This window comes from Panicum virgatum, chromosome 9N (assembly GCF_016808335.1).
Source record: "Panicum virgatum strain AP13 chromosome 9N, P.virgatum_v5, whole genome shotgun sequence".
Classification (NCBI taxonomy): Eukaryota; Viridiplantae; Streptophyta; class Magnoliopsida; order Poales; family Poaceae; genus Panicum; species Panicum virgatum.
The window spans coordinates 12,732,979-12,758,555 of record NC_053153.1 but is presented as its reverse complement, the minus strand read 5'-3'; the positions used below and the strand labels follow the sequence as shown (position 1 = coordinate 12,758,555).

Below are 25,577 nucleotides of genomic sequence, written 5' to 3'. Positions count from 1 at the left end.
ATGGTGGTACATTGCAGTTTATTGATATGAAAAACATTATTCACATTGACGAGAAATGGTTCAACACCACAAAAAAGCAAAGAAGTACTACATGCTGCCCGAGGAAGAGGATCCGTTGAGAACAATTCATAACAAGAATTCTATTCCTAAATGTATGCTCCTATGTGCTGTAACTGAGCCAAGATATGATAATGAAGGGAAATGCTACTTCGATGGCAAACTAGGCATATGGCCCTTTGTGAGACAGGTGTACTTCTACTCACCAATGCAGATGTTTTTTGTTTGTTTGCGTTAGGCCAAGGTTGCCAATTTAATTCTGCTGTCTCTTGTTGCAGGAACCAGCACAAAGAGGCAGCAAATATAGAGACAAGGGTACTCTAGTCACAAAACCAATCAATGTAACAAGAGATGTTAGTAGAAGCTACCTTATCACTAAGGTTCTTCCAGCTATTGTTACAAAGTGGCCCCGGGAAGCGAGACGAGAGACAATCTGGATCCAACAAGATAACGCACGCACACATATAGAACCAAATGATGAAGCATTTTGTCTCGCGGTTCGCCAAACTGGGCTAGACATTCGCATCTTTAACCAGCCAGCTAACTCACCGGATTTAAATGTTCTAGACCTGGGTTTCTTCGCATCCCTACAATCAAAGACATTTCTTACAAGGTCCAAGAACATGGATGAGTTAATTCGGAATGTGCAAAGAGAGTTTTGTTCTTATGATGAATCCAAAATTAGAAATGTCTTCTTGACTCTACAAGGGTGCATGATAGAAGTCATGAAAAAAGGAGGAGGAAATGGATATAAGATCCCCCATATGAACAAGAATGGGCTAGAGGCTGCAGGAATGCTTCCTGATAGCCTTAGTGTCGATGAGGAGCTGTATGAAGCTGTCCTACAACAACTGGCTGCTGCATAATAAGTGCAACGGGAAGGATGGGTATTTTGCTGTACATGATGCTTGTTCAGGTGTGGGGAGGAGGGAAGCATGTCTTTTGGTGTATATATTGCTAGGTCATACAGGGGTAAGAGGGAAGTTATGTCGTTTGCTGTAGATGTTGGTGGTATGGGGAGGAAGGAAGCATATGTCTTTTGGTGCAAACTAATGGAACTATAATACATGCTTTTATGCTTATGGGATTATTCATATACTGCCATTGATTTATACATGAGTTAACACCACAGTCACAAAAGCATGTCATGAGGCACAAAAGCATCACCCAATCGACTACCACAGTCAACTATCCTTCTGACTAGTACTGCCATCATCCATTATACACACTAGTACTACCATCATCCATTATACACGTAGCATTATCCAAAAGATGTCAACATATGGCCACGAAGGAGAGATGTAGACGATTACCCATTTGATGAAGGTGCTCAGGCAGAACTATCATCGCAGCTTGGCCGGTTGCACACCAAGTCACTGGAGGAGCCGCCGTTGCGGCACAATCCAAGGCTGCAGACGGAAGGGGACCAACACGCCCTGCAAACACCGGGGATGCGCCACCCGTAGGCGCCGCTGCAGCCGGCCACGGAGCGGCCGCAGCATGGCCCGCCAACGCCGCCGCAGCGCGTGCCGCGAACATAGCCGCCGCGCCTCCCGCCGCCGTGTCCGCTGCTCCCGCGCACCCCGCATTTGCTGGTCCCACCGACACCACTGCTCTAGCACCAGCGTCCTCGTCAGGGAGCCACGCCAACGCCGCCATAGCACGACGCATCGCCCCCTCATGACCTCGCCTCAGTCGTCCCTTCCATGGGGGAGGAAGGAGGCCAATGACGAAGCGCCGGATGGGGGAAGGGCGCTCGTCCCTGCTCGTCACGTGCGCGTAGGGGAGGGGGAAGGAGGGCGGCGGCGCACTCAGGGGAGGGGGAAGGATGGCAGGCCGCCGCTTGAGGCCCGCCACGGCTGCCACTCGCTCGAGGCCCGCCTCCGCCACTCGAGGCCCGCCGCCGCCGCTCGAGGCCAGCGCCGATTCGACCTCCCCCTGCCGCTCACAGCGCAGCTCGCCTCCTCCCCTCGCCCTACTCCACGGCGTGGCTTCCGCCGCGACCCACCCACGCGACCACCGCGAGCCCCTACACCGCCGCCACCACTGTCGCTAGATCCGCCGGTGGAGGGAGCAGGGAGGGGGCGGAGGGGCGCTCGATCCGCTGGTGGAGGGAGCAGCGAGGAGGCGGAGCGGCTGGCCGGCTCGCCGGCGGAGGGAGCAGGGTGGGGCGCTTGCGGTTGTGGGGAAGGAGATTACGAGAGATTGGGGATTTTTTTCCCTTTCTTTTCTCAGCGCACGATGGGTATTGCGAGCTGGGGAATCCAATGTGTGTGTGGGACCCATAAGACAGCACAAATGCTTATATTGTGGGAAAATTTTTGAGTCCTACAAGTGCTTACATTATGGGACGAGGGAGTATTACCTTTCTAGCTTCTCTCGAGCCTTCCGCATCCTCTTGGGCGCCTCGCGCGCTGTCAATTTTTCTCTGGCGCATGTAATTTCGTACACAAAATTTCTCTATCTACATCTAGATCTAGTTCTAAAGCACAGGGGCGGATCCAGCAGGGCCCCTGCCCCCGGAAACTCCACTGGAGCCCCCCTTGATTTTTTTCCCCTGCCATTGAAGAAAGCTCAAGGTTGAAGATGAACAGTGTGTAGTTGAGCCCCCCTTCTTTTCTAGTCTGGATCCGCCACTGCTAAAGCACATAATATTTCCATCTAAAATTTAAGTTTAATCCGTGTTGTATCATTGACAGGTCAGCTTTAGTCCATCTCGTATGCGTATCGGACTAGCACTTCGTTCACGACTCGATCACGTAGATCCTTACAAATTAACGCATGAATGACTATACATCTCCGATGCTTACCAATTTTGTCCGTAGCAACGCATGAGCATATTACCTAGTCAAAATTTATACATACAAATAAATTTGCACTCCAGGAATTTAGATGCAAAAAGTTTATGAATAAACTTGTACTCCCTCCTTTCCAAATTGTAGTCGTTTGACTTTTTCAACCCCAAGTTTGACTACTCGTTTTATTCAAAAATTTGTGCAAAACATCACTTCTTTTGTTGTGGCTTGCTTTATTAATACAAGTTCTTAAAGAATGGTTTAAATTTGACTATATTTGCATAAATTTTTTGAATAAGACGAGTGGTCAAATTTGGTGTCAAAAAAGTCAAATGACCTATAATTTAGAACGGAGTGAGTATAACTTATGAACATAGAATGGCGCACACAATTTTTTTCACATAACTAGTGAATACAAAGCATGCACATAACTTGTGCGCAAAGGTTTTTCACATACTTCATGAATCATGAAAAATAAACTATGTAGATAGAAGTTATGAAAAAAATAAATATATACCATGTGTGAACATAATTTGTGAACTTTTTTTGTACACATAATTTATGAACAAAAATTGGCACATAATCTGGATCTGAGACAGAGGAAAAAAGGTGAAAAAATTGTGAAAGCAAAATATAAGCTAAAAATTATGAACATAAATTGGTGGCCAAAATTTTGAGATAGGATTATGATAAAAAAAACTTATTGGACTCCCATTGGAGCTCCACCACTCCGCTCGGTGGCAGATGTAAATAAGAATAGCTCTCTCTACTAGAAAATTGTGCATCACATAGGCAGGGATGAAAACGGACAGGAACGAGCAGAAAAATCCTTGAACCATTTCCATTTCTGTTTTTATTACGGAAAATGGGAGCGGGAGCGGAATAGCCGGGTACGGGAGCGGAAACAGGATATAACGGTTACGGAAACGGGCGGGAACCGGAAAATATACCGGAATGCATTAATCACCATTCACTTCGCATGAATATAACGCTAGACACTCCTTTGCACAAGCTATTTTTAAAAAATATGATCAATATTTCTTGTTTCTACGTGAAGTACATGTATTGATGTTGAGGAACATAAAGTACATATGGTGTGTCTATTTTTTTCCCGGATTTTATAAATACGGAACTAATACCCTTCCCGCTTCCCGTCCCATTACCGTATTTTTCTGTAAATATAGAAATAGACGGGATAAATATAAAAATACGGGCGGGACGGGACGTAAATTTTTCACTCCGTTTTCATCCTTACACACAGGTGCGGTGCTTTAATCAGGATGGGGTCCACCACATGGGTGCGCTGGGATGGAAGCCTTCTATTTGATTTTGTGGGTACTGACAGCTAGCATCGTGTCAAATCGAGTGTTGGATTCAGAACTAGCGGGCGATTGCTTGATTGGATTTGCGATGCGGTCCATGCACTTTCCATCCTCGATCTTCTCAAGCGGCCGAGAGAGGTATGTGTAGGTTTAGGCCGGAACCATGGCAAAGATGAAAACGATGAGGAAGACGACGATGAGATAGGCATCACCATCAAGGAAGCTGGAGGAGGCACAGGCGCGGCACTGATGCACCAAGACCTCTAACGGTTGTCTCCCCATCCATCGATCAGAGGTGGCTATAGATGCTCTAGTTTAGATGATTTCCATGGGAACGTATCTGTGGTGTCATAGTGTGTTGTTCTAGACTTCTAGTTGTTGCCCATGGAGCTCGACACCGTCTCCGGTGTCGTCTAGTTTCGTCAAGCAGCCATGTGTTGGCAGGCTTTGCAGGATCATGGAGGTTTTGCTCTTCATCCTGCTAGCTAACCCAGATGCCTAGGTGCCATGTTTATTTGGTTTGGTATATATTTCGTGCCTCTTTTCTCGTACTCGCGATATTAAATCTCTTATCTCTGCATAAGCTACAAGCCCACAACGCAACATGGTGTTGCTCACATGGTAAAAAAAACATGAAGCAAGCAAGAGGGCGTGAGTTTGGCATGTTTGGATCCAAAAGTAGCCATGAAACTTGATTAAAAAATGAAAAAAAACAATAATTTGGCTGGTCAAATCGTACATAAGTCACAAGAAGGGCTATTTTCATTCGTTCAACTGTTTAATAGAAAGATTGGGCGTTTCTAACATAATTCTTTGTAGGGAGCTCGCCTATCCAACATGGTGTGTACACAAAAGATTGGCTTATGTCCTTTAGGACACGCTTTAGGATTAAGCTGCCTAAGTCTTCAATCCTTGAGTTGTTCAAGTGATAGGCAAGCCCTATTTCGTGTGACTCACTTAGACTGTCTCCAACAGACACAAGGCAAAAACGAGACCTATTTGATGTTTGGGTGGCGTACAGGGAAAGCCCAAGTAACGCAAAACTACCCGGTCTCCAACAGCGGATAGCGACCCAAAATGGCATCGCCCTCGCCCCATCCCAGCAACCGGAAGGGAGGGAGGAGCCGCGCCCTGGGCCCACCGCTACCGGCGCCAGAGGTTTGCGTCTCTCGTCCTGAACGACGCAGTTTTGCCTTGCCTTCGGTCCAGTACCCAAAATGCGTCACCTGTTTAGGTCAGCTGTTGGGGAGTGTTTTTGGCAGGCAAATACACTGTGAATGACTCAAATTTGGGTATAGGTCATGTGTTGGAGATAGTCTTATGAAGGCAACCTCTTGAAAGGATGAAATCCGAGGAAAGAAAGAGATCGGAAACCTTTCCTATAGAGAGCCATATCATTATCAGAAGGCCATCCGTCTCCGCTTCGGTGGTATGCTGGTGATTCGTCGTCACTGTAATAACAATCGGCATAGTATTTATCTTCATTGTAGCAGTGTAACAGCCAGGGGGTATCGACTCGTTCATCGTGACTGAAGCGGCATACTTGCGTGGGCTCAAGGTCATTCTCACATTTCAACACCCACTCCATCTTGTCAGACGATTCGTTAAGGAACCAGACCTTCAGTCGACTCCGATAAGGGATATACGTGCAGTACACACCCTTCTCCGATTTTCCTACATGAAGCTGATAATATCCCCATGGGCCAAGTTCCGGTGGTTCAATCAGAAGGTACTTGCTAGCGGACAGGTCAAGTCTGCAATCAGTAGTCGTCAAAATTAAATGATATATATATGACTGGTCTATTTAGCATCCCGGATGTTGAATAGTATTCAACGCTCGCCCACAGTCCGGCGGGAGAAATTACGGTGCAAACATTGAGGGGTAGTAAAAAGAGGGTTAATGAATGATTTTAAACATTGAGGGGTAGTAAAAAGAGGGTTAATGAATGATTTTAATGCAGAGTTGGCCACGGAGACACTGGGTTGTCGCGGTAATGGAAATGATTGCACTTTTGACGGTCAGACATGTCAATAAAGCACCTCTGCTGGAAGTTTTTGTGCAGTTTTAGTTAACCGGTAATCATGCGCGCAGTCGCCGGACCTCCTGACAACCTGACAAGCTAAAATTATGTTGTTGACGTGGGTGGGAGTAAAAAGCGCAGCAGCAGCACTTCCAACCAGAGGTCGGCCAAGCTCTAGGACCGTAAAAATCTACTAGTTTGTTCTGCAACCATAAAAACTAGATGTAGACAAATTTTACATCTGATTTTCAGCACCATTGATTTCTTGGATCCTCGGGCACCTGCTGAATTCTACACAGTTATACACTTGGTCTCCAAGGATTATTTCTTGTTTATACGGACATTTATTACTCCTTGCCTATGTGAACACTAAAATACAAGTTAGTTATTACTCCTTGCCTATTCTACATTCCTTTGAACACTAAAATATTATATCGAGTGTATATGAGCAATTACACTACGAGTTATCAGGAGAGATAAATTATTGTTAGTTGTGTCGAAAAGTACAATATAGGAATAATTACTACAAGTTGAATTGAAAAGTAATTTGATACTAAAAGTTGAATATGAATCAATTACTTATGCATAGTAAAAAAATATTGATATCAAACGTGGCACAAAGTTTTCTTACAGGAAGCTATAAGGCTTTCAGTGGGAGTATTAATTGCAGCGCGTGATGTTACTACTACAAAAAAAATTTTGGAACTATGGACATCATTTGGATGAGATAAAAATTCCTAAAATGGTAGCTTGAGTACAATGATAAAAAAAATAAGATTGCTAGCTTCTGAAATCGTCATAAACTGATGGACACAGAGCCATGAACTGCTGCTGTAGCGTGCTCGCCGTGCGGTGTATCATGGAGTGGTTGTTGTTACTGCCTTCTGTTGTCCAGATCAAGGAGTAAAAGCGAGCACCACCGTGCCTTGGACATCATCAACTGCCTGCTGCTATCCAGATCAAGGAGTAAAAATGCATTCTTAGTTTCTTCTGATGACGCATTAGGAGTAAAAATCTTCAGAACTATTGTGGTGGATCGAACAAGCATGTAGGTGTGGTTGAACTCACCTCGTTTCCACCAGAGGTTGAGCTGATGGCAGCCAATGGCTCCGACTAGCCGGCAGCAGTGGTGGTCGAGCCCCACCAGGTGGACACCTGAATCATGGCTATGCCCAGTCGACGACGGTGGTGGCATCCCAAATCACAACTTGATGAAGCATCGGGTGAGGCGAGGGGAGAGGGGGATCCGACGTCATGAGTCTCCAACTGGTCCATCGGAGCCTCTAGGGATGAGCATCTCCGGCGAGTTTGCAGGGCCCCTAGGTGGTGAGGGAGAGAGGGGATGGCAATTAATGAGGGGGAGAGGAAATTAGGGGAGGAAAAGCCGCCATTTGCAGCAGGTGGTATTAATGGCAAAATCCCCGAGTTTCCAACCGTCCTCGTATTAAAATGGATGATGTTGGCAACATGGACCGTAAAAGGTTTTGCGTCTAATTAATCATTTAGATGGGAGTTTTTACTATCTCTCTAGTGGGTGCTCAGTCAATTTGTTGGAGTTGAAGCGCATTGATTGTAGTAGCTACGTTTATGCTACGAATTTAAAAAGAGCGGTGCTTTTACTGGCTCGTCGGACGGTGGTAGCGCCGCCGGGGCGCTGAATAATATATATATACACACACACATACTATATATAGTAGTATAGTTACCTGATGACAAAGTTATCTTTGCATTGGACGTACAGGGCTCCCCGCCAGTAGACGCTGTAGCTATTATAGTGGCTGTATTTCCTGGCGAGAGCACACACACACACATACTATATATAGTAGTATAGTTACCTGATGACAAAGTTATCTTTGCATTGGACGTACAGGGCTCCCCGCCAGTAGACGCTGTAGCTATTATAGTGGCTGTATTTCCTGGCGAGAGCACCCCTGGCAGGCCCTTCCCGGACGAAGGATCTCTCCTCCCACTGCCATGTTCTCGACGAGAAGACGCACATGGTGTAGGGCGACGGTGGCCATTCCGACCCCTCTCGGTAAGGAACAGCGGGGATCGAGAACACCTCGTAGTGCGGCGACACAGTCGGATCGAACACCAGATACACGTTGCGGTAGAAGCCGTCCCCTGATGCTTGGGCCGGCAGTGGGGGGAGGCGCGCGACCTGTCGCGTGGCAGGGTTCACCACGTGCTCGGGGAACAAGAGGAGCCCGTTGCAGTGGCCCCGGACCCACCAGGTGGAGTTGGCGTCGTCGCCGTCGCCGTCGGTCGTCGCGGTGCCCGGCAGGTAGTCGAGGTCGCCGCGGATGGCCGCCGAGGGGCGGCGGAAGAGCGGCGGGAACCCGCAGTAGGACACGCCCAGGTAGACGCCGCCGACCGAGAGAGGAGGTCCGCGCGCAGCAGGCCGCGGGCGTCGACGACGGCGCGCCACGCCCTGCAGACGCAGCGGCACGCGGCCAGGCCGCGCGGCGCGAGGCGGGCGAGCACCGCCGCGAGCGCGTCGTCGGGCAGCAGCCTCGTCATCATGTCCATCTCCATCGGGCAAGCAAGCCGTACGTGCAGCGCTCTGCTCCTTTTCCCCACTTCATGAAGCGGAGCCGCCGACTGCCGGGCATCTATGATGCTCGTCTGCGGCTGGGCCAGAGTCCGCTGCGGTTTCGGCAAAGACGATAGAGGTCGGTGTCGGTCACCGAGACCAACTCGAAGTCGGAGTCCGTCGCCTCTGCGCTAATCGGTCAGCTGCGTCGGAGGCGGAGATGGATTCCGATCGAGTATCTATCTGTTGCAGCGTTGCTTGGACTTCATTTTTCACCTCTCTTAAATAGCAGGCGCATGAAATTTGTAGAGATTCCTGACGACGCGCGCGTTGCGAGGTTCGGATTTCGTTGTACTATCTTGCTGGGCGACGCGATTGTTTGGTTGGGAGCCAAAATTGTCTGGCCAGCCATGTGGAGGCGGTGAGCGCGGGGTCACAGGGCGAGCCGGTGGTGATGCTGGCTGCCAGCCTGCCACAGGGCAGTCCGATGGGCAACAGGAGCGGCGATGGAAGAGGAAAACCGTACTAGGACGTGTGGAGGGGGAAGCCGTCGAGGACGGCCAGATGCAGTCGAGCATGCACCGGACCGAGTGACCGACGGTGGCAAAACGAAAGACAAAAAAAAAACCAGGTCCGTTGGATCCGAAATCCTAATTCTACGATCGACCGGCACAAAAGATTTGTTTATGTCATGTAGGGCACGCTTTAGGATTAAGTCTTCAATCCTTGGGGTACTCCAACTGATAACCAAGCCCCCTTTCGAGTGAATCAGTTGCGAGGGCAACTTCCTTGAAAGGATGGAATCTGACGAGCGTAAGAGATTCGAAATAGACATCGTCGGGTAGCAGCCGCTCCTCCATGCTATCGTTGGCCACGTGCTCGGGGATGAACAACAAGAGAGGAGCCCGCCCGTTGCAGTAGCCTTGGACCGACCAGGCCAGGAGGAGTTCGCGTTGCCCACCGGCTGTGTTGTCCCGGCCGGGAGATCGCTCGGGGCCCTCGGGCAAAGCCGCGCCCCTGCCCGGCCGGCCCACGCCGCCTGCTCCGCTGCGCACCAGCACATGCAGGGGATGCACCAGGGAAAGCAGTAGTCAAAGCACGGTGGAGGGAGGCGGTCGCTCATGCCGCACCGTCTGCCGTCTGGCACTCTGGCTGTGGTTGGACGTACCGTACGTGACGCCTCCCTAGAAAGGACGGAGCATCATATCATGTGCATGTTTGAACGGTGATAGATCTTGCCCATTCATTAGCTGTGGCCTGTGGCGCGTGTCGTGCAAAGTGGAGTAGCCTTACTTTCTGCATGACGAGTCAGGACTCAGTGGAGTAACTATCACTCCATTATAAATAGAACTGCAGCGATGTTGCCTCGTTCTCCACTCGTTTCCATACAGAGCCTAAAACAGTCTTCACCACCGGGGCCAACGTTGCTACTGGACTAAGATAAGATATTGGTGAAAACTGAATAGTGTATGCTGGCACGTAGGTGAAGAACAACATTCAATCGGCTTCGGTGGTTTTGTTGGTGTTTTTATCCACCTACAGATAAGATACGGATCGAGACAGGTTGAATGTATCTTATGTGTAGATCCATACCTTATTGTTTTTTTGGACAACATCACGGTAGCATAAAAACACTATTGTTTTTGGACAACACTATTTTCTCACCTTTATTGCCAACCTATGTTTCTAGCTGGATGTTGGCTTATAATAAATGTACAGTGAAAAAAATATATTATTGGAATGAACAAGAGTCTATAATGTGCATGCTCAATCATGTGTTGATGCGTCTTGAGCAACACAAATCTTGCGCCCTGAGCAACACAAATCTTACTGGATGTAAACTGGTATAGTGGCATATAGATAACAGACATGCCATTTTAGCTGTTATGCTCAACTATTCCAACTTTAGTTTGGCCCTTGCGATGCTACACCGCGTGCGGTAATGTACTCGTCGTACCCTGCACAAATGCGCTGAGGTACCAACATATCAGGTTGGGGTCACAACAGCATGCCATATACAGCCGAGCACCAGACTTTCATGCTGGAATTAATGAACGAGCACATCCATTAGCCATGTTGACTGAGCAGTTGCCCAGCGCATTATGCATGCGTATGATCAGTCAGTTAAGTAGCAGCTACGTTATTATAAAAGTTCACACAATCGTGCGTATCTACCTGTGTTCTTCCCGATGTGTAGCATATATGTTTCCATGAAGAAACTGAAACACAGTATTCAGTCTTCACCATGGCAGAAAAGGCTTTCTTGAAAGCCAGCCTATATATATATATCCAACACCCATATTCCAGATACACTTGATTAAGATAGTAGTGGAAACTGAAAATCTAAGCCAGTCATAGATCAAGGCCTCGTATGTGTTGAGGGGCAACCTTTCTCCCAGTTTTTCGAGACTTACGCGTACTCAACAAATGACTATTACAAGAAATTCACAAGAGCAGCTATGCTAAAAGGTGAATACGATTTTCGACACCAGCAATTCTTGAGGAAGATGTGCAGTTACAAGACAAAAATCCACGGAGGTAGCCACCCTCATATCTTTGGTAAGCATTGCAGTAATGTAATCACAAGACGAAGAATCCACGGAGGTAGCCACCCTCATAACTTTGGTAATCATTGCAGTAATATAATCAAGTTAGTGCTTGCATTTGTTTCCAACAATATTAGTAAGTGTTGTAAGTTGTAATGTGTATTTGAGCTGCAGTGTTTCCTGGGTTATTGGTTGCTGACGATTATGTTTTGGTAGTTGGTTATTAATTCCCACACAAGTTAGTCTAGTTAGTGATATTGTATTTACACATTTGATAATTGATTTATTTTAGTATTAGTGACTTCTCTAATTATGAGTAGGAAATAATCAAAAGCATAGGTAAAAAAGAATGAACATTGCAATACAACCATTCAAGTACTACTTGAGTGCACTTCAAGATCCAACGTCATCAAAGCTCATTCTCATGGATTCTACTTGTAGGATTGTAAAAAAAAGGTGTTAACTCATTCCCATTCCCTTGGAGATCTCTTGATAGGTGGAATGCCATGAGAGATTGGGAACACCAAACTCGCATCAAGCTGGTGGACGAATCATGAACCTGTATGTTCAATAAACATCCACGGTCAATTATGCATGGCTGCATACATAGTTTTGCAGGTACGGATTAGGTAAGAGGCATATAGTGAGAAATCAAAGAAGATGGCCATTTTATGGATATCGAAAGAAGTGAGTCAAGAATCCGATCGGTGGACGCAATATTCATACCAATTTGAGGTGCGGTGGTTGAATATTCATACCAAACAGGTGGTAACACTCATAATTTTTTTTTCGAAACTCATCAAGAAAAATTAGTGCAGCCGGTGATTCCTGCGTTGTATTACTGACAGCTGGGGCCTACGTACGTCCCAAACTGATAGAGAGAGGCGCACGTGGCGATCTGCCTTCTCTAACCGCCACCGATGCAGTCGTCACCCCCTCTGCCGGCGGTGGGAGCGCATCGCCGCCGCCAGCCTCCAGCGCCATCCGCTCCCGCCTACCTCGCCGCGACGCTGTCGTTCCTCGTTCTCGCAGCGCTCGCCTACTCCCGCGCCGCCTTCCCCCGCTTCCCGCACCCGCCGGCCACCCGCCTGTGCCGCACCGACGCCGAGGGTTCCTGGTCCGCCGGCGTATTCCTCGGGGACTCCCCCTTCTCCCTCAAGCCAATCGAGCACGTAACCAGCTCCCCCAGTAAACCCCCTTCTCCCTCTCCTAGTCCCCTTGTGGTGCTGCTGTTTAACTTGGTTTCTGTGGCCTCAGTGGGGGATCTCCAGTGGCGGTGGAGCGGCGTGGCCGGTGGCGAACCCAGTGGTGACGTGCGCGGACGTGGCGGGGGCTGGATTCCCCAGCAGCTTCGTCGCCAACCCCTTTCTCTTCATCCAGGTTTGGAACTTCGCTGGCTTTCCTAGTCTTAGCACTTTAATAAGGGGGAATGTACAATGCAGATACGGGAAAGTTACACCACCGATGTCACATGTTGCATCAATTTTATAAAGGGTTGACTTCGTAATCACGAACTCATGATTACCTCACCACAATGTCACGATTCTGATGCTCCGTTGTAGTTTCAAAATAGTATTTTTGCAGTTTCTCCTGACACCTGATGAATGCAAAACTATGATGTCTTTAGGGGGATGCCATTTATATGTCTGATGAATGCAAAACTATGATGTCTTTAGGGGGATGCCATTTATATGTTTTTCGAGACTAAAGACCCTGTTACTTTACAAGGCGACATTGCTGCTGCCATTAGCAAGGATGCCGGTGCAACATGGCAGCAGCTGGGTGTAGTGTTGGATGAGAAGTGGCACCTTTCTTATCCTTATGTGTTTAGCTATGAAAACAAGGTATACTTATTGACGTGTCAGATAATACTGTGCATTTTTTATCCTTCACAAATAAGCCCTAATGTTCTAATTCTTCTTTCTTCCATTTTCTTTACATTACTTCAGACATACATGGTGCCTGAAAGCAGCAAAAAAGGGAACCTTCGATTGTATTACGCTGTGGATTTTCCCTTTAACTGGAAATTAGAAAAAGTCCTTATGGAGAGGCCACTTGTAGATTCAGTCGTCATAAATTTCCAGGGTTCCTATTGGCTCCTTGGATCTGATATAAGTTCTTATGGCTCGAAGCAGAGAGGAGAACTCTGTATTTGGTACAGCAGCTCTCCTCTTGGTCCATGGAACCCGCACAAGCAGAACCCAGCTCATAATAATAAGGACAACAGGCCGAGTGCCAGAAATGGAGGCAGGCCATTCATCTACAATGGCAATCTTTATCGCATAGGCAAAGACCGTGGTGCTGAATCTGGCTATAATATCCAAGTGTTCAAAGTTGAAGTCCTGACAGCAAATCAATACAAGGAAGTTGCGGTCTCGTTTGACCTTGAGAAACCCTTCAAGGGCCGAAATGCATGGAATGGTGCAAGATCCCATCACCTTGATATCCAGCAGCATCCATTAGGTCAGCTTTGGATTGGGGTAATGGATGGAGACAGAGTGCCCTTGGGTGACTCGGTTCATCGTCTCACTGTAGGCTACATGTTTTATGGTGTTGCTTCGATTTCAGTTCTGCTTCTCGGTGTGCTTATTGGTGCGATCAAGTGCATCTTACCACTCAGATGGTATTTACCACATACTGAAAAACGGAGTGACACCTTGAAAACTGAGAAGCAGGTCTTTCTATGCCATAAGTTTAGTTCGCTTATCTGCAATGTTAACAAGTTGGGATCTCTTATTGGTGGAAGAATTAATTACAGAGGTCGGAAAGGCAGAGTTTACATAGCTGTAATATTATTGATATTAGTGGTCCTAACCTGTTTTGGGACTCACTTTATCTTTGGTGGCAATGGAGCAGAAGAGTCGTATCCTGTTAAGGGCAGGTATTCACAGTTCACATTGTTGACCATGACGTATGATGCCCGACTTTGGAATCTGAAGATGTTTGTGGAGCATTACTCCAAATGTGCATCAGTCAGGGAGATTGTAGTGGTCTGGAACAAAGGTCGACCCCCATCCCTAGGTGAATTGAAGTCGATGGTGCCTGTTAGGATCAGAATTGAAAATAAAAACACACTAAACAACAGATTCAACATAGACAAAGAAATTAAGACAAAAGCTGTTATGGAGCTTGATGATGATATCATGATGACATGTGATGACTTAGAGCGTGGATTCAAGGTTTGGAGGGAGCATCCTGATAGGATTGTTGGTTACTATCCACGCCTTGCTGAGGGCAGGCCTCTGGAATACCGCAACGAGAGGTATGCTCGGCAACAAGGAGGTTATAACATCATACTGACAGGAGCAGCATTTATGGATCATGAGCTGGCCTTTAAGAGATACTGGAGCGAAGAGGCTGAAATAGGAAGGCAGATTGTTGATAGTTTCTTTAATTGTGAGGATGTTCTCCTGAATTTCCTGTTTGCAAATGAAAGCTCGACGAGTACAGTGGAGTATGTAAAACCAGCTTGGGCAATTGATATGTCTAAGTTCTCAGGAGTAGCCATTAGTCGTAACACACAGGCACATTACCATATTAGGAGTAAATGCCTTGCTATATTTTCAGGAATCTATGGGAATTTGACTTCCAAGAGGTTCTTTAACAGCCGAGGTGATGGCTGGGATGCATAATGACAAAGATATCTAGGTAGCTTCTTCTTGATTCGAAAAGAGCCTGATCAGCAATGTTTATAATTATAAGGTAGTAACTCGAGTTTTGGATGAGTGCAGTGTGATTCATAGTTTGTTGGCACATCCCTATGTGTAAGTTTCTCAAAGATTCTTCCTTTTGTGTGTGCCATGTCCTTGCACTGAAATCGATTACTAAATCCATTATAAGTCTAATCTTTTCAAATTCTTAATGAGATCTGTACTGTGTCTGGGTCAGTAAACTGTAATTATGGTACTGTTCATGCAACTGCAACTCTATTCTAGAACAAATGCTTTGATCTCCCTTCAGATAACCAGAGCCAGAGGTTATCATGAAGTATTCCTGATTATTTAAATTTGCACAATTACATTACATGACTGATGCTACCAGAAAAGAAAAGTCGGGAATTCGTTGTGTGCAATTGTCAGACTTCATTCCATGAGAGATTGGTATGTACTTCACGTTTGTAGCTCTGCACTTTGATCAGTAGAAAGTATCAAGGAAAGTCTTTTTTCATCTTTAACCAAGTGACAGTAAACCTACATTTTCTCATCTTCTTGCAAATGCAGGTCATGTTATTTATGGTACATGATTGAATAAATAATGGAATCACTGCCACAAGAAGTCATGAAGTCATGCTGCTTGAATCAAAACTTGAAGTTCTTCTTTAGGTAAACCACCACCTCTTGCTGCAAAAAATTTGTGGCATATGGGTCAATGTTCTATTTTTTAATGCACTAAGCCTTTGGTTCTTTCAGGAAGCTGCAAGGTCCAATTTACTTACAATCAAGCAAAGGACAACGCAACCTGCAGCTCCAGGAAAAAGTGCATACCAAAATTGCAAATTGTGAAACTTCGGGCCATCAATAAATAAGAGGGGCAAGCTTGCAGCTGCAAGAACCAGATATAAGCAGCAGTTAAAACAAGAGTTCAGCAAAGCACAGATGAAATGCAACGCAACCAGACTGCGTATTTCTCATCGGAGTTTTACCTGGAGGATGTGAGGCACCTGTGATGGTCATGAACGCTATGCAGGCAGAAAGAGCTGCAGCTCTTGCTAACCAGCCTGGCCCAAACAACGAAAGGGCCAATACACCTAATGCGGCACAACCAATCTGTGCAACGAACATATTGTATTTCTGCAAGTTTTTACCACCTGTGTTAGTATAGATGAAACACAACTTTTGGTTCGTCATAAGAGTAGGTACAAGTTTGTACAGTCGCAACTCCCAAATCAACTGAAAGGTTAGTATTGATTATCATAGATGAATTCCAGGAGCTTTTGATTTGCTGTAAGAGAGTGCTACAAGTTTCTAAAATCTCAAATCATCTCAGAATGGAAGATGGTTCACTGTAAGTAGTCTGTAACAATGCCATTTTACTGTGCTGGAAACCTACACAACTCGTCAACTCCACAAGCATATGCTGATGGGCAAAAGAATTCCTTTGGCAGTAAATGATGAAGTCCTTGTTACTAAATTTAAGCATTAGAATTTTTTTGTGGAAAATTTATTTTAGCAACTCAATGCTTTGCTTTTCACCTTTTTTTTGTCTGCCACAGTGCCACACTTCGGTTGAGGTTATCTTTGCCTTTTTTTTCTCTCTCGTTTTCATTTGGTTACCTTTAAATCAACCATGGTTAATCAGATATGCCTAACATGATTTTGAACATAACATCTTTGTAACATTCAAGTGTTATCGTTGGTTCCCAGAGCGTACATTTACGTCCTAGGTTCCTAGTGGGGTCACAAGTATAATATGGTCTAGCTGTATTTAAAATGACTGTTGACCACGAACCTTGGCTGCAGGTGAGCCTGGAGCGCTGAATAGCACGCAGCAGACCGCTCCAAGGGGCGCAATCGTCAAGGAGACTCCCTTGTACGCCACCACCTGGTCAAGTTTCCCCAGTACTGCCATGGCCAAGAATGCTCCTGCATGGTATCAACATTGCAGCAGAAGAAGAAAAAAAAACTCAGAGGCAAGGCTTTCTCTTCCTTGAACTTTGTTCTTATAAAACCATGAAAACCTCTACTCCTTTCCTTTGTCGAGATATGCAAAGAAATATTTCTTTTCTGAAATAAATATGCAAGCAATAGTTGTCATCTTCTGGCAGCTCCTCAGCTGCTCGGAGCTTCAGACAAAGGCGAGCCAGCAAAGCCAGGACGTGCCCATGACCAGTCAGCAGATCGCATCGCAGAGTGGAAATAAAATAGAACACCTTCGAGATCATTTTCAAAAGAGGAAAACGAGTCGGAGGCAGTAACAATGGGCCATGGCAACATCTCACCAGAGTTTGGGACTCACCGGCGGAAGGCCAGAGCACGTCGCTGATGCTGACGCCGCCAGGCGACACCGGCGTGACCTTGGCCGCCGCCGCCGCCTCCGCGACGACGCGCAGGCCCCTCCGTCCCCGCCGGCCGAAGCCTATCGCATCGCCGGCCTTAACGGAGGCAGGGGAGCGGCCCGTCGTGCTCGTGCCGCCATTGGCGCGCAGGAGGGGAGGCGGAAGGGGCGCGTGTGACGCCGCTGCCAGACATTGCTGCACCCTCGCTCGTGCCAGGGCGATGCCGCTGCAGCCAATGCCGGGCAGGCTCTGGCACTGCAGCAGAGCCATCCGCCCCCAATCCCCGGCTCCCCCTCTCTCTCTCTCTAGCTCCACCCTTTCTCTCTCCCCCGAGAACAAGCGCGGGTATTTAAACGAGTTAGATAAGGTGCGAGAGGACGGAGGGGGTGAGCTCTTGGGTGGGTGGGAGGAGGCGGGGGTGATGAGCCCTTCGGTGCCGTGGAGAGTCGCAGCTGCTCGGACTGAAAAAACAGGCAGTCAGATACTGATCATGCGCGCCTCCTTGTTTTCTTCTGATCCCCTTGCGGTCCCAAGGATGACTGGATCAGTGTCAAGGCTGCTCTCCCGTGTCGTTCATGCGGCACGGTGACAAACTGGAGCTCTCCCATGTGTGGTGACAAACATCCACGCGCGACAAGGTGCGTGCGTGAATCCAAAAACCAAGTGAAGCCTTCAGACAGCTGAGAATGGTTTGTTTGCAGTTCATGTCCATGAAGATATTTTGCAGACCAAACACGGAAGACGGAACCAGCAGCTGGTGCTGGCTGAATCTTAGCTTATCATACTTTTTTTTTTGAGCAGCTTAGCTTATCATACTTGATAAAGGTTCAGGGAGCAAAAGAAACAGCAAGTTCTGGATGAATCTTTCTTGTTATAGGGTTCGTTCAGATAACCCTGAACCAGTAAGTGCTGGATAAATCTTAAAGTAGTTAAAGGTTCATAGAACATTCTGTCTAGAAAAGGAAAAGGTGTTTTAGGTCCTGGTTGGGTGTTGCAGTATTTAAAAGGATATCATAGTTTGTAACCTTGCTAGTGATAGTGAATGATTTCAACATCGAGGTGTTTCAAACAAAGTTTTTACGTTATTTTCTGAAATATAAATTTTACCAACTTAACTTCAAAAAATAAAAACAGAAGTTATTCAGTCCGTTTTTTTAGTTAATTTTGAGTTCGCAGAATTACACGGAGTTGTTGTGTGGTGATAATTGTTTCACAAAATATTACACAAAAAGAATGTTCTTACTAGTTCTTTTGTGGGAAAGGACTCCTCTACTATTAGGAAACTACTGGTATTCCCAAAGTAGGGTATTACCTATAGTTTATTTTCCTACAATTCCAATACAAAGAATTAGAAACCGTGCTGCCAAAACATCAGTTTGAGCTATAATTTTTTTATTTTGAAAAAAAACTATGAGATTTCTAATAAATAATTTATTGTATATTCGAACAAAGCCTTGACAATTTGACATGAAACCGATAGAATCTCAATGGCTGGTTAGCATCTCCTCTGCTAAAAAACACTGGTCTCGTGCTTTTTCTTTGAGTGACGGGCAGTGGTTGACCAATTTTTCCAGGGATCCCGTCCAGTGCAAGTTTTGTCAACAGTAAGTTTGACTTCAACTCCTCAAGGTTCTTTGTGCTTACCACTGCCTTTTCATGTCTAATCAGCATTCATATATTACTTTTTGCTCCACAAGCTTTTAATAGTGTCAATTTGTCAAAGGTTACACTTGATTGTCGTTGTTGCCAGTGCCGCGAGATGCCAAGACGGCGGCGCAAGAGGGTATGCGAGTTGGCGCTGCAACATGGGAGGAAGATGCAGCAACAACAACCAAGATAGCGAATACACCATGTGGAATTTGCAGCAAATATGTGTGCATAATTAGATACAGATCTAATAATCATGCATTGTTTAGAGCGCATCTAATGCTTTTAAAAAACATACCGTCCATTTTTAAAATGGAGCAGTTACTGTTGGTTGAGTGATTATGAAAGGTATTATGTAAGTCCATATTTATTTATAAAATTTGACACACTTTATATCCTTACTAAATTATTACTACCTCCGTACTAGAAAAAAAAGTCATTTTGAACACGGTCTCCAAATCTTAACTTTGACTTCTTATTTTTACAAAAATATAAAGTGATATATTTATATTTTTATGAAAGTATTTTTCAAGACAAATCTATTTATATGGTTTTTATTAAAAACTCAATAATTTAAAAATTATTTATGATTTATATTTTTAATGTTTGATCCAAACATTATCCAAAATGATATTCTTTTCAAGTATGGAGGAAATAGGCATCAACAAAGATCCATGAACTTAGTTCCATGATTTGCATCGACCGGATGAGCCATCAATTTCAGGATAGTTGGAAAATTGTTCGTTCGGTAGGTTTGCGTCCGCGAGTTCAGGTACCTGCATGGAAGCGTGATTGCGCACACTTTTGCATTGCGACCAGCCAACACGTTGTCCAACTTGTCACTCGATCAGGCGCCGCGGGAAGGATAGATAGATTAAAAAAGGAAAAAAATTAATTTACTCCCCTCAATTATAGTCAAAGTCTGGATAACCCCCTAAAGTATAATTTGGTTTATTTTACCCCCTAAACTATAACATTTATTTTATTTTACTCCATAATATAATTTATCTTTTTTGTTTCTCCATACACAAGTTGAATTTTAATTTCAAATTTTGCAGGGTAGTAATGGACATCACATTACATATTTAGGAAAAGTTTTATAATTTTCTCCATTAGTTTTCATATAATTTTGAATTCTAATGATTAATTTATTATTAAATATCCTAACTTATCAAAATAATGCTAAAAATTATGATTTATTTTTCTAACATGTGCTATAGTGTGTACTATTATGTTGTAAAATTTCAACTTAAAACTCTATCTATGCATGGAGAAATAAAAAAGACAAATTATATTAGGGGTAATTTGAACCAAATAGTATAATTTGGGGGGTAAATGAACCAAACGATAGTTTAGGGGGTTATCTAGACTTTAGCTATAGTTGAGGGTAGTAATTTAGACTTTTTTTCTTAAAAAATGAAAGAAAGATGAACAGAAGAAGCCGGCCCGGGTGCGGCGCACCGGCGTGGGCGTGCGGCCTTGCGGACTCGGAAGAGCCAAAGCCAAGTAGTAGGCAGTAGGCAACGACCGAAACCGAACCATCCTGATGATCAGATGATGAGTCGAGCACGCCAAGAAAATCACAATCATCGCGCCGACCCTATTGGATGATCGACACCCGCAGATCCGTCTCGGGCAGATTTTTTCACGACGGCGCCGTTCGTGTCCGCTCGACGGTTCTGCACGGGCGGGGCGGTGGAGGTGGCGCGCGCCGCCGCCGGAGCCGGCCGCTTGGAGGGAGCAGATGGTGTTTTCCTTCGACAGCGGCGGGTGATACTATCGGAGAGTAGGCGAGAGGCTTTTATTACAGCTACCGAATGGTGGTGAACCGCTGCTGGCTAGAAAGGCCGCGCAGCGTGCGCCGCCGCGGCACGACAGCGCGCGTCCTTTGGCGGCGGGCAGCGGCGGCTCGGACCCGGCCGGCCGCCCCGCCTTGGCGCACGGAGGTGGCCGGCTCCGAACACGTCGACTTGCTCCCTTGCGGCCGCAGCCAGCCCAGTCCTCCGTGCGTCTGGGCCTCTGGGGTGCGGGCCGGCCGGATTCACCTGCCAGGCCGCGCGCACAAAAAGTTTTCCGGGCCTGGTCGACCGACGCGATCCGGCCCGTCACTCCTCGTCGTGGGATCCGCTCTGCTCCGCCGCCCAGTTGAAGGGTGGGGTCGTGGGGACTAGCGAGCGGCGGGGGAGCGCGCGGCAGGCAGGCGGACCCTTCACCTTATCCCGTTATCCGCTCCGAGCCAGTTGCGCGACGCGAGGATTCCGTCCCGCTTGCTCGCTCACGCAGTCGTCACGCTCCCTCCAGCCGCCGACTCGCCGGCGGCACCGCGGCAGCGGACCCGTCCGTCCGAGCACCCCCTCCCCACCACCCACCCGCCGCGGGCCGGACCCGCCCGTCAACCGAGAGCACAAGGCCGACGGCGGGCACGATGGCCTGCCCCGCCGCCACCACGTACGCTCAGCTCAGCCACCGTGCCCGCCTTCCCCAAACGATTACCATTCGCGGTTCCTGATACACCGGATGCCATGCCTCACTGGCACACGCTGAACTCGGCAATCTCTTGCGCGTTGCTGCAGGGCTCGCATCGGGTGCCTGTGGAGGAGCGAGGGGATCGCCGGCTCCGCGTCCCCGCGCCGGAGCCGTCCGGCGCGGGACACGAGGGCGCGCGCCTCGGAGCTGCAGCAGGCGCCCCGGCCGCCGGCCGCCGCTGCCGTCGCCGCCCACAAGGTCACCGTCCACGACCGCCAGCGCGGGGTCGTCCACGAGTTCGTCGTGCCGGAGGTACGCCCAGCTTCGCCCCGCGCGCGTTCTGCTCCGGTGTCTCTCTGTTTTCCCGGGGAAGGAAGGTCTGGTATGGGTACTGACATGGGCTCATGGTGGGTGGCGGGCGCAGGACCAGTACATTCTGCACACCGCGGAGGCGCAGGACATCAGGCTGCCATTCGCGTGCCGGCACGGTAGGTTGCATCATGAATCCTCCTATCCCCTCTCCACCCTCGTTTGCTACTCTCATCTGTCCTATACTGTTGCACAGTAACAGAATTCAGCGAGACCTGCATGTGCTAATCTGTTGAACTGCTATCATGATAACCTGGCACCGGCACGCTTGAATGTTCAGTTGTTGTTTCACAAAGGAATAGTGGCTTTTGCAACATATCATGAGCTCCTGACTCCTGATGAACGAAACTGCAATGTCTCTAGGAGATGTCAGTTAATCATATTAGTACATTGTTTGCTGTCCATGCTTGGCACATGAGCCTTAATTTTCAGCAGCAGCGTTGGCTAGGCTCGATGGCTGGGCACCAACAACTCCCTAGTCCCCATCTTTAGAACTGAAATATGAGCCTTCAAGATAATTCGAACAATGATGCTGAGATAGTTAGTTAAGAGATCATAAGAACCACACTCATCCATCTTCCTAGGAAGTAGGAACTGAAATATGAGCAACTCATTAAGATTTGTTGAGTAGTAAGAAGACCACAAAGTAAGTTGGCCTGCATTTGATTGAGATCAGTTGCAAGTTACCGAGGTGTGTTCTTGCAATGAACAGGCAATATCCTTGTAGTTGCAAACTTGCAAGAAAACAATAATCAAGTGAGACCAGCTGGCCCATCATGCAGTATTTCTTTTGTGTGATACATAGTGCATGCACTGTTCAGTATATGGCTACACCAAGAGTAGAGCAGAATGCGAATACCATGGAAGCACCAGACTTGCCCAAGCTGGAATACATGATATGATCCAATATTCATGTAGCAACCATGAACGTGTTTGTTAAGTAAGCAGCCGTTGGTAGACTCATTATGCATGACTAGTAGTAGCGCTTACATTAATAAGTTCACCGATGCCAACTATGCTCGTCTCCCTCTAGCTCCCTCCCCTTCCACATGCAGCCAATCAGCTAGTTAGTGCTCGCCTCCTCCTCCTTATTCTGATATGGGTAGCAGCATGTGCAAGTCTTGCACGAAACTCATATATGGTTATGAGAATGGTGCAGGATAGCTGCTTCTAATATATAACCATTGGCACTCCTATATAATCTGGCCGAGAATGCCATCATTGTCATTCCAAATTCATTGTTCACCAAGCCGCATCTGTAAGGGTATCACAAAGGGAAACCTCTGCGCTTCACATGCATACAAGTACTCTTGTACATCCACTGCATGCAGAAAAAAAGTCACTGGGTGAGTCCATGCCCCATCAGTTTTGTATGCTCCACCTTCTTAGGAGTTGGGACCGGTGATTCCCTTGTAATTGGCGTGTTTGAAGCTTAACCAATCTCATGTGCTGCATCAATTTGTATTAAGTTGAGCACACACACACACACACACACACACACACACACACACACACACACACACACACACACACACACACACACACACACATATATATATATATATATATATATATATATATATATATATTCAAGAGAGCAATACTCATGTGTGCTGTTCATCTTCTCCAAGTATTTGCATGAGTGTGCCAGTCTGATTGTGTGAGTATTTTGGAATGCTCTAGGACCTAACAGTTTTGATCTTGTAAAATGGAGGCTCTCGCTTGTACCTAGCATCAACCATGGAGGTGGGCTGGAGAGGCAATGTACAACAGTAGTCCAATCAGACTCTTAAGGATATAGTCCTTGCTTAAGTCAAGGCCCACCATGCTGTAGCATCTAACTATTTTGTATCTTCTAGATGGAAGGTCTCACTAGCCCCTGCCATGCTCCACCCACTTGGGGACCAACGAGGCCCTTGTAATCATTGGCAAAGTTGGGAGTGATGTATAAGTGCCTCCATTCTCGTTGTGGAATGCATTGCTCACCAAATCACATATGGTAGGCGAATTGGTGCGCTTCACACTTAGCCCTCGCTTAGTGACTGCGAGCTTGATGACGGTTTCACTGTGTTTCCTTTCATGTGCACTGGGAGTGGTAAGGACATCGGATGGCCTTTTGCGTGCCTCCATGGTGGGTTCATTGGGTTGCATCCATCATTTCACTGCATCTGGTCATAAAGTTGCATAATTCTTTTGATTACGAACTCTTTGTGGACATTGCTCAAATTTGCTATTTTGGCTTTTTGGAACATGTAGGCAGAACCATGTTGGAATCATTTGGGACTATCCTATTTGTCTGATACTTCGGAACAACAAATAAATTAAGAATGACATGCTATTGCATTTTGATACACTGGTCGAACTAGGAATGCTGCTAGTTAGCATAGCATCTCCACTTTGATTATTTCTTGTTATCGAGTTAATAATTGGAAACTCCTTCTGGTAATCAGGTTGTTGTACAAGCTGTGCAGTCAGGATAAAATCTGGACAAATAAGACAACCCGAAGCACTTGGGATATCTGCAGAACTAAAGGACCAGGTACACCTGTGTTTTCTTCCACTAGTTGGGATCTGATTCGAGTACTGTGTCCATGCCATACTTTTGTTCCCCGTGTACATGGTCTTGAAAATGTGATGCCGTATTGCACTGTTAACCTGTTGTCCAGTTTAGGCAGCTCATGCAACTTTCCAAACGTTCCTGGGCAATTCCTGCTTGGCAAATGACTAACATGACTTCTTTCTACAAAGGATTATGATCACATTGTAACCAGCGATTTAGTATCTTTTGTTGTCACATGTATGGCCATATATTTTTGATTGAGTAATTATTTTTACTTGAGCAACATAGAAAGATTCACCGGTGCAAATTAGTTATCCAATCATAAAATTTTGTCTACCGTTGCCTATCAACTACGTACTCCAGTGTTCCTGAGTCTTATTGTATGGTTTTCTTTTCAGGGCTATGCCTTGTTGTGTGTTGGCTTCCCATCCAGTGATGTTGAAGTCGAGACTCAAGATGAAGATGAGGCAAGCACTTTTTGAATATGAAGAACTAATACGTAGCTCCATATGTAGTAGGAAATAATCTTATGAAACTCACTAAACAAATCGTTTGTCAATTTGCAGGTATATTGGCTCCAATTCGGGAGATATTTTGCACGAGGGCCTGTGGTGAGTAGTACTAACTTTCTGATCCACAAGATGCAGTTATATGTTTGGTTCTCAGACACCATCCTAAGATGAAATGGACTCCCTTCTTTTTCAGGAAAGAGATGATTATGCGCTAGAACTTGCAATGGGAGACGAGTGAGCAGTGCCTAAGAGGTCGTGTCCTCTCAAACTAGAATCCCTGCAATACTGAATACGTTCACACTCTGTTCTTGCCCCCAAAATCTATCTCTCTGCTTTCACTTATTTCAGGATCGTGGTTTTAAGTTGTGTTTCTGCAGTTGGTAGCTTATAGAGTCACAAGAACCTGCTTCGCAAGAGGGGAAGATATTTTTTGTTTTTTTTCCCTCTGTTCACAGTTCTCCCATGTTCCGTTGCGCCCTAGCAGTTTGGCATGTGCAGATGTGCTTCTTGTAAAGATGCCACTTCTGATAGATGATGAACAGTATGAACCGTGTAAAGTTGTAAACTGCACTGCATTAAATCTTCAGCGCGAATAACGATCGCCGGAGCTATGAGATTTGGAAGTTGCATGCAGTAGACGAATAACATACTGTTTGATTGACGTGGTGCTGTCATGGGAGGACACGTTGGCACGTTGCTTCCAGGCGCTCACCGTGTTCCATGGGCCCTGTCGCCGGCGGGGTGATGCAGGGTC

At 46.5% G+C, this 25,577-nt stretch overlaps 3 protein-coding genes across 6 annotated transcripts; 2 read left to right on the top strand and 1 right to left on the bottom strand.

Annotated features, from left to right (window-relative positions):
* The first annotated feature begins 12,172 nt into the window (after positions 1 to 12,172).
* LOC120690801 (glucosamine inositolphosphorylceramide transferase 1-like) lies at positions 12,173 to 16,389 on the top strand. Of its 3 annotated transcripts, none has more exons than XM_039973617.1 (4): positions 12,173 to 12,462; positions 12,532 to 12,654; positions 13,003 to 13,118; positions 13,224 to 15,324. In XM_039973617.1, the coding sequence occupies exons 1-4, from the start codon at positions 12,195 to 12,197 to the stop codon at positions 14,904 to 14,906; spliced, it is 2,190 nt and encodes a 729-aa protein (XP_039829551.1). In that variant the 5' UTR covers positions 12,173 to 12,194; the 3' UTR covers positions 14,907 to 15,324. The 3 variants fall into 3 exon arrangements, with proteins under 3 accessions (XP_039829551.1, XP_039829550.1, XP_039829553.1); XM_039973616.1 differs by having other exon boundaries at positions 12,174 to 12,446; positions 12,951 to 13,118; positions 13,224 to 16,389; XM_039973619.1 differs by lacking the exon at positions 12,173 to 12,462 and having other exon boundaries at positions 12,902 to 13,118; positions 13,224 to 16,389.
* On the bottom strand, positions 15,207 to 17,620 carry LOC120690803. Its single transcript, XM_039973625.1, has 5 exons — positions 17,230 to 17,620; positions 16,723 to 16,856; positions 15,917 to 16,064; positions 15,710 to 15,816; positions 15,207 to 15,614 (listed from the first exon to the last, which is right to left on the bottom strand). Exons 1-5 carry the CDS (start codon positions 17,537 to 17,539, stop codon positions 15,573 to 15,575), a joined length of 741 nt encoding a protein of 246 aa, XP_039829559.1. The 5' UTR covers positions 17,540 to 17,620; the 3' UTR covers positions 15,207 to 15,572.
* Positions 17,621 to 21,085: 3,465 nt separating this feature from the next.
* Positions 21,086 to 25,456, top strand: LOC120690804 (ferredoxin C 2, chloroplastic-like). 2 transcript variants are annotated; one of them, XM_039973628.1, is made up of 8 exons: positions 21,086 to 21,364; positions 21,490 to 21,694; positions 21,807 to 21,870; positions 24,202 to 24,290; positions 24,710 to 24,778; positions 24,878 to 24,922; positions 25,017 to 25,075; positions 25,172 to 25,456. In XM_039973628.1, the coding sequence occupies exons 1-7, from the start codon at positions 21,342 to 21,344 to the stop codon at positions 25,059 to 25,061; spliced, it is 540 nt and encodes a 179-aa protein (XP_039829562.1). In that variant the 5' UTR covers positions 21,086 to 21,341; the 3' UTR covers positions 25,062 to 25,075; positions 25,172 to 25,456. The 2 variants fall into 2 exon arrangements, with proteins under 2 accessions (XP_039829562.1, XP_039829561.1); XM_039973627.1 differs by having other exon boundaries at positions 21,087 to 21,364; positions 25,017 to 25,456.
* Positions 25,457 to 25,577: the final 121 nt, after the last annotated feature.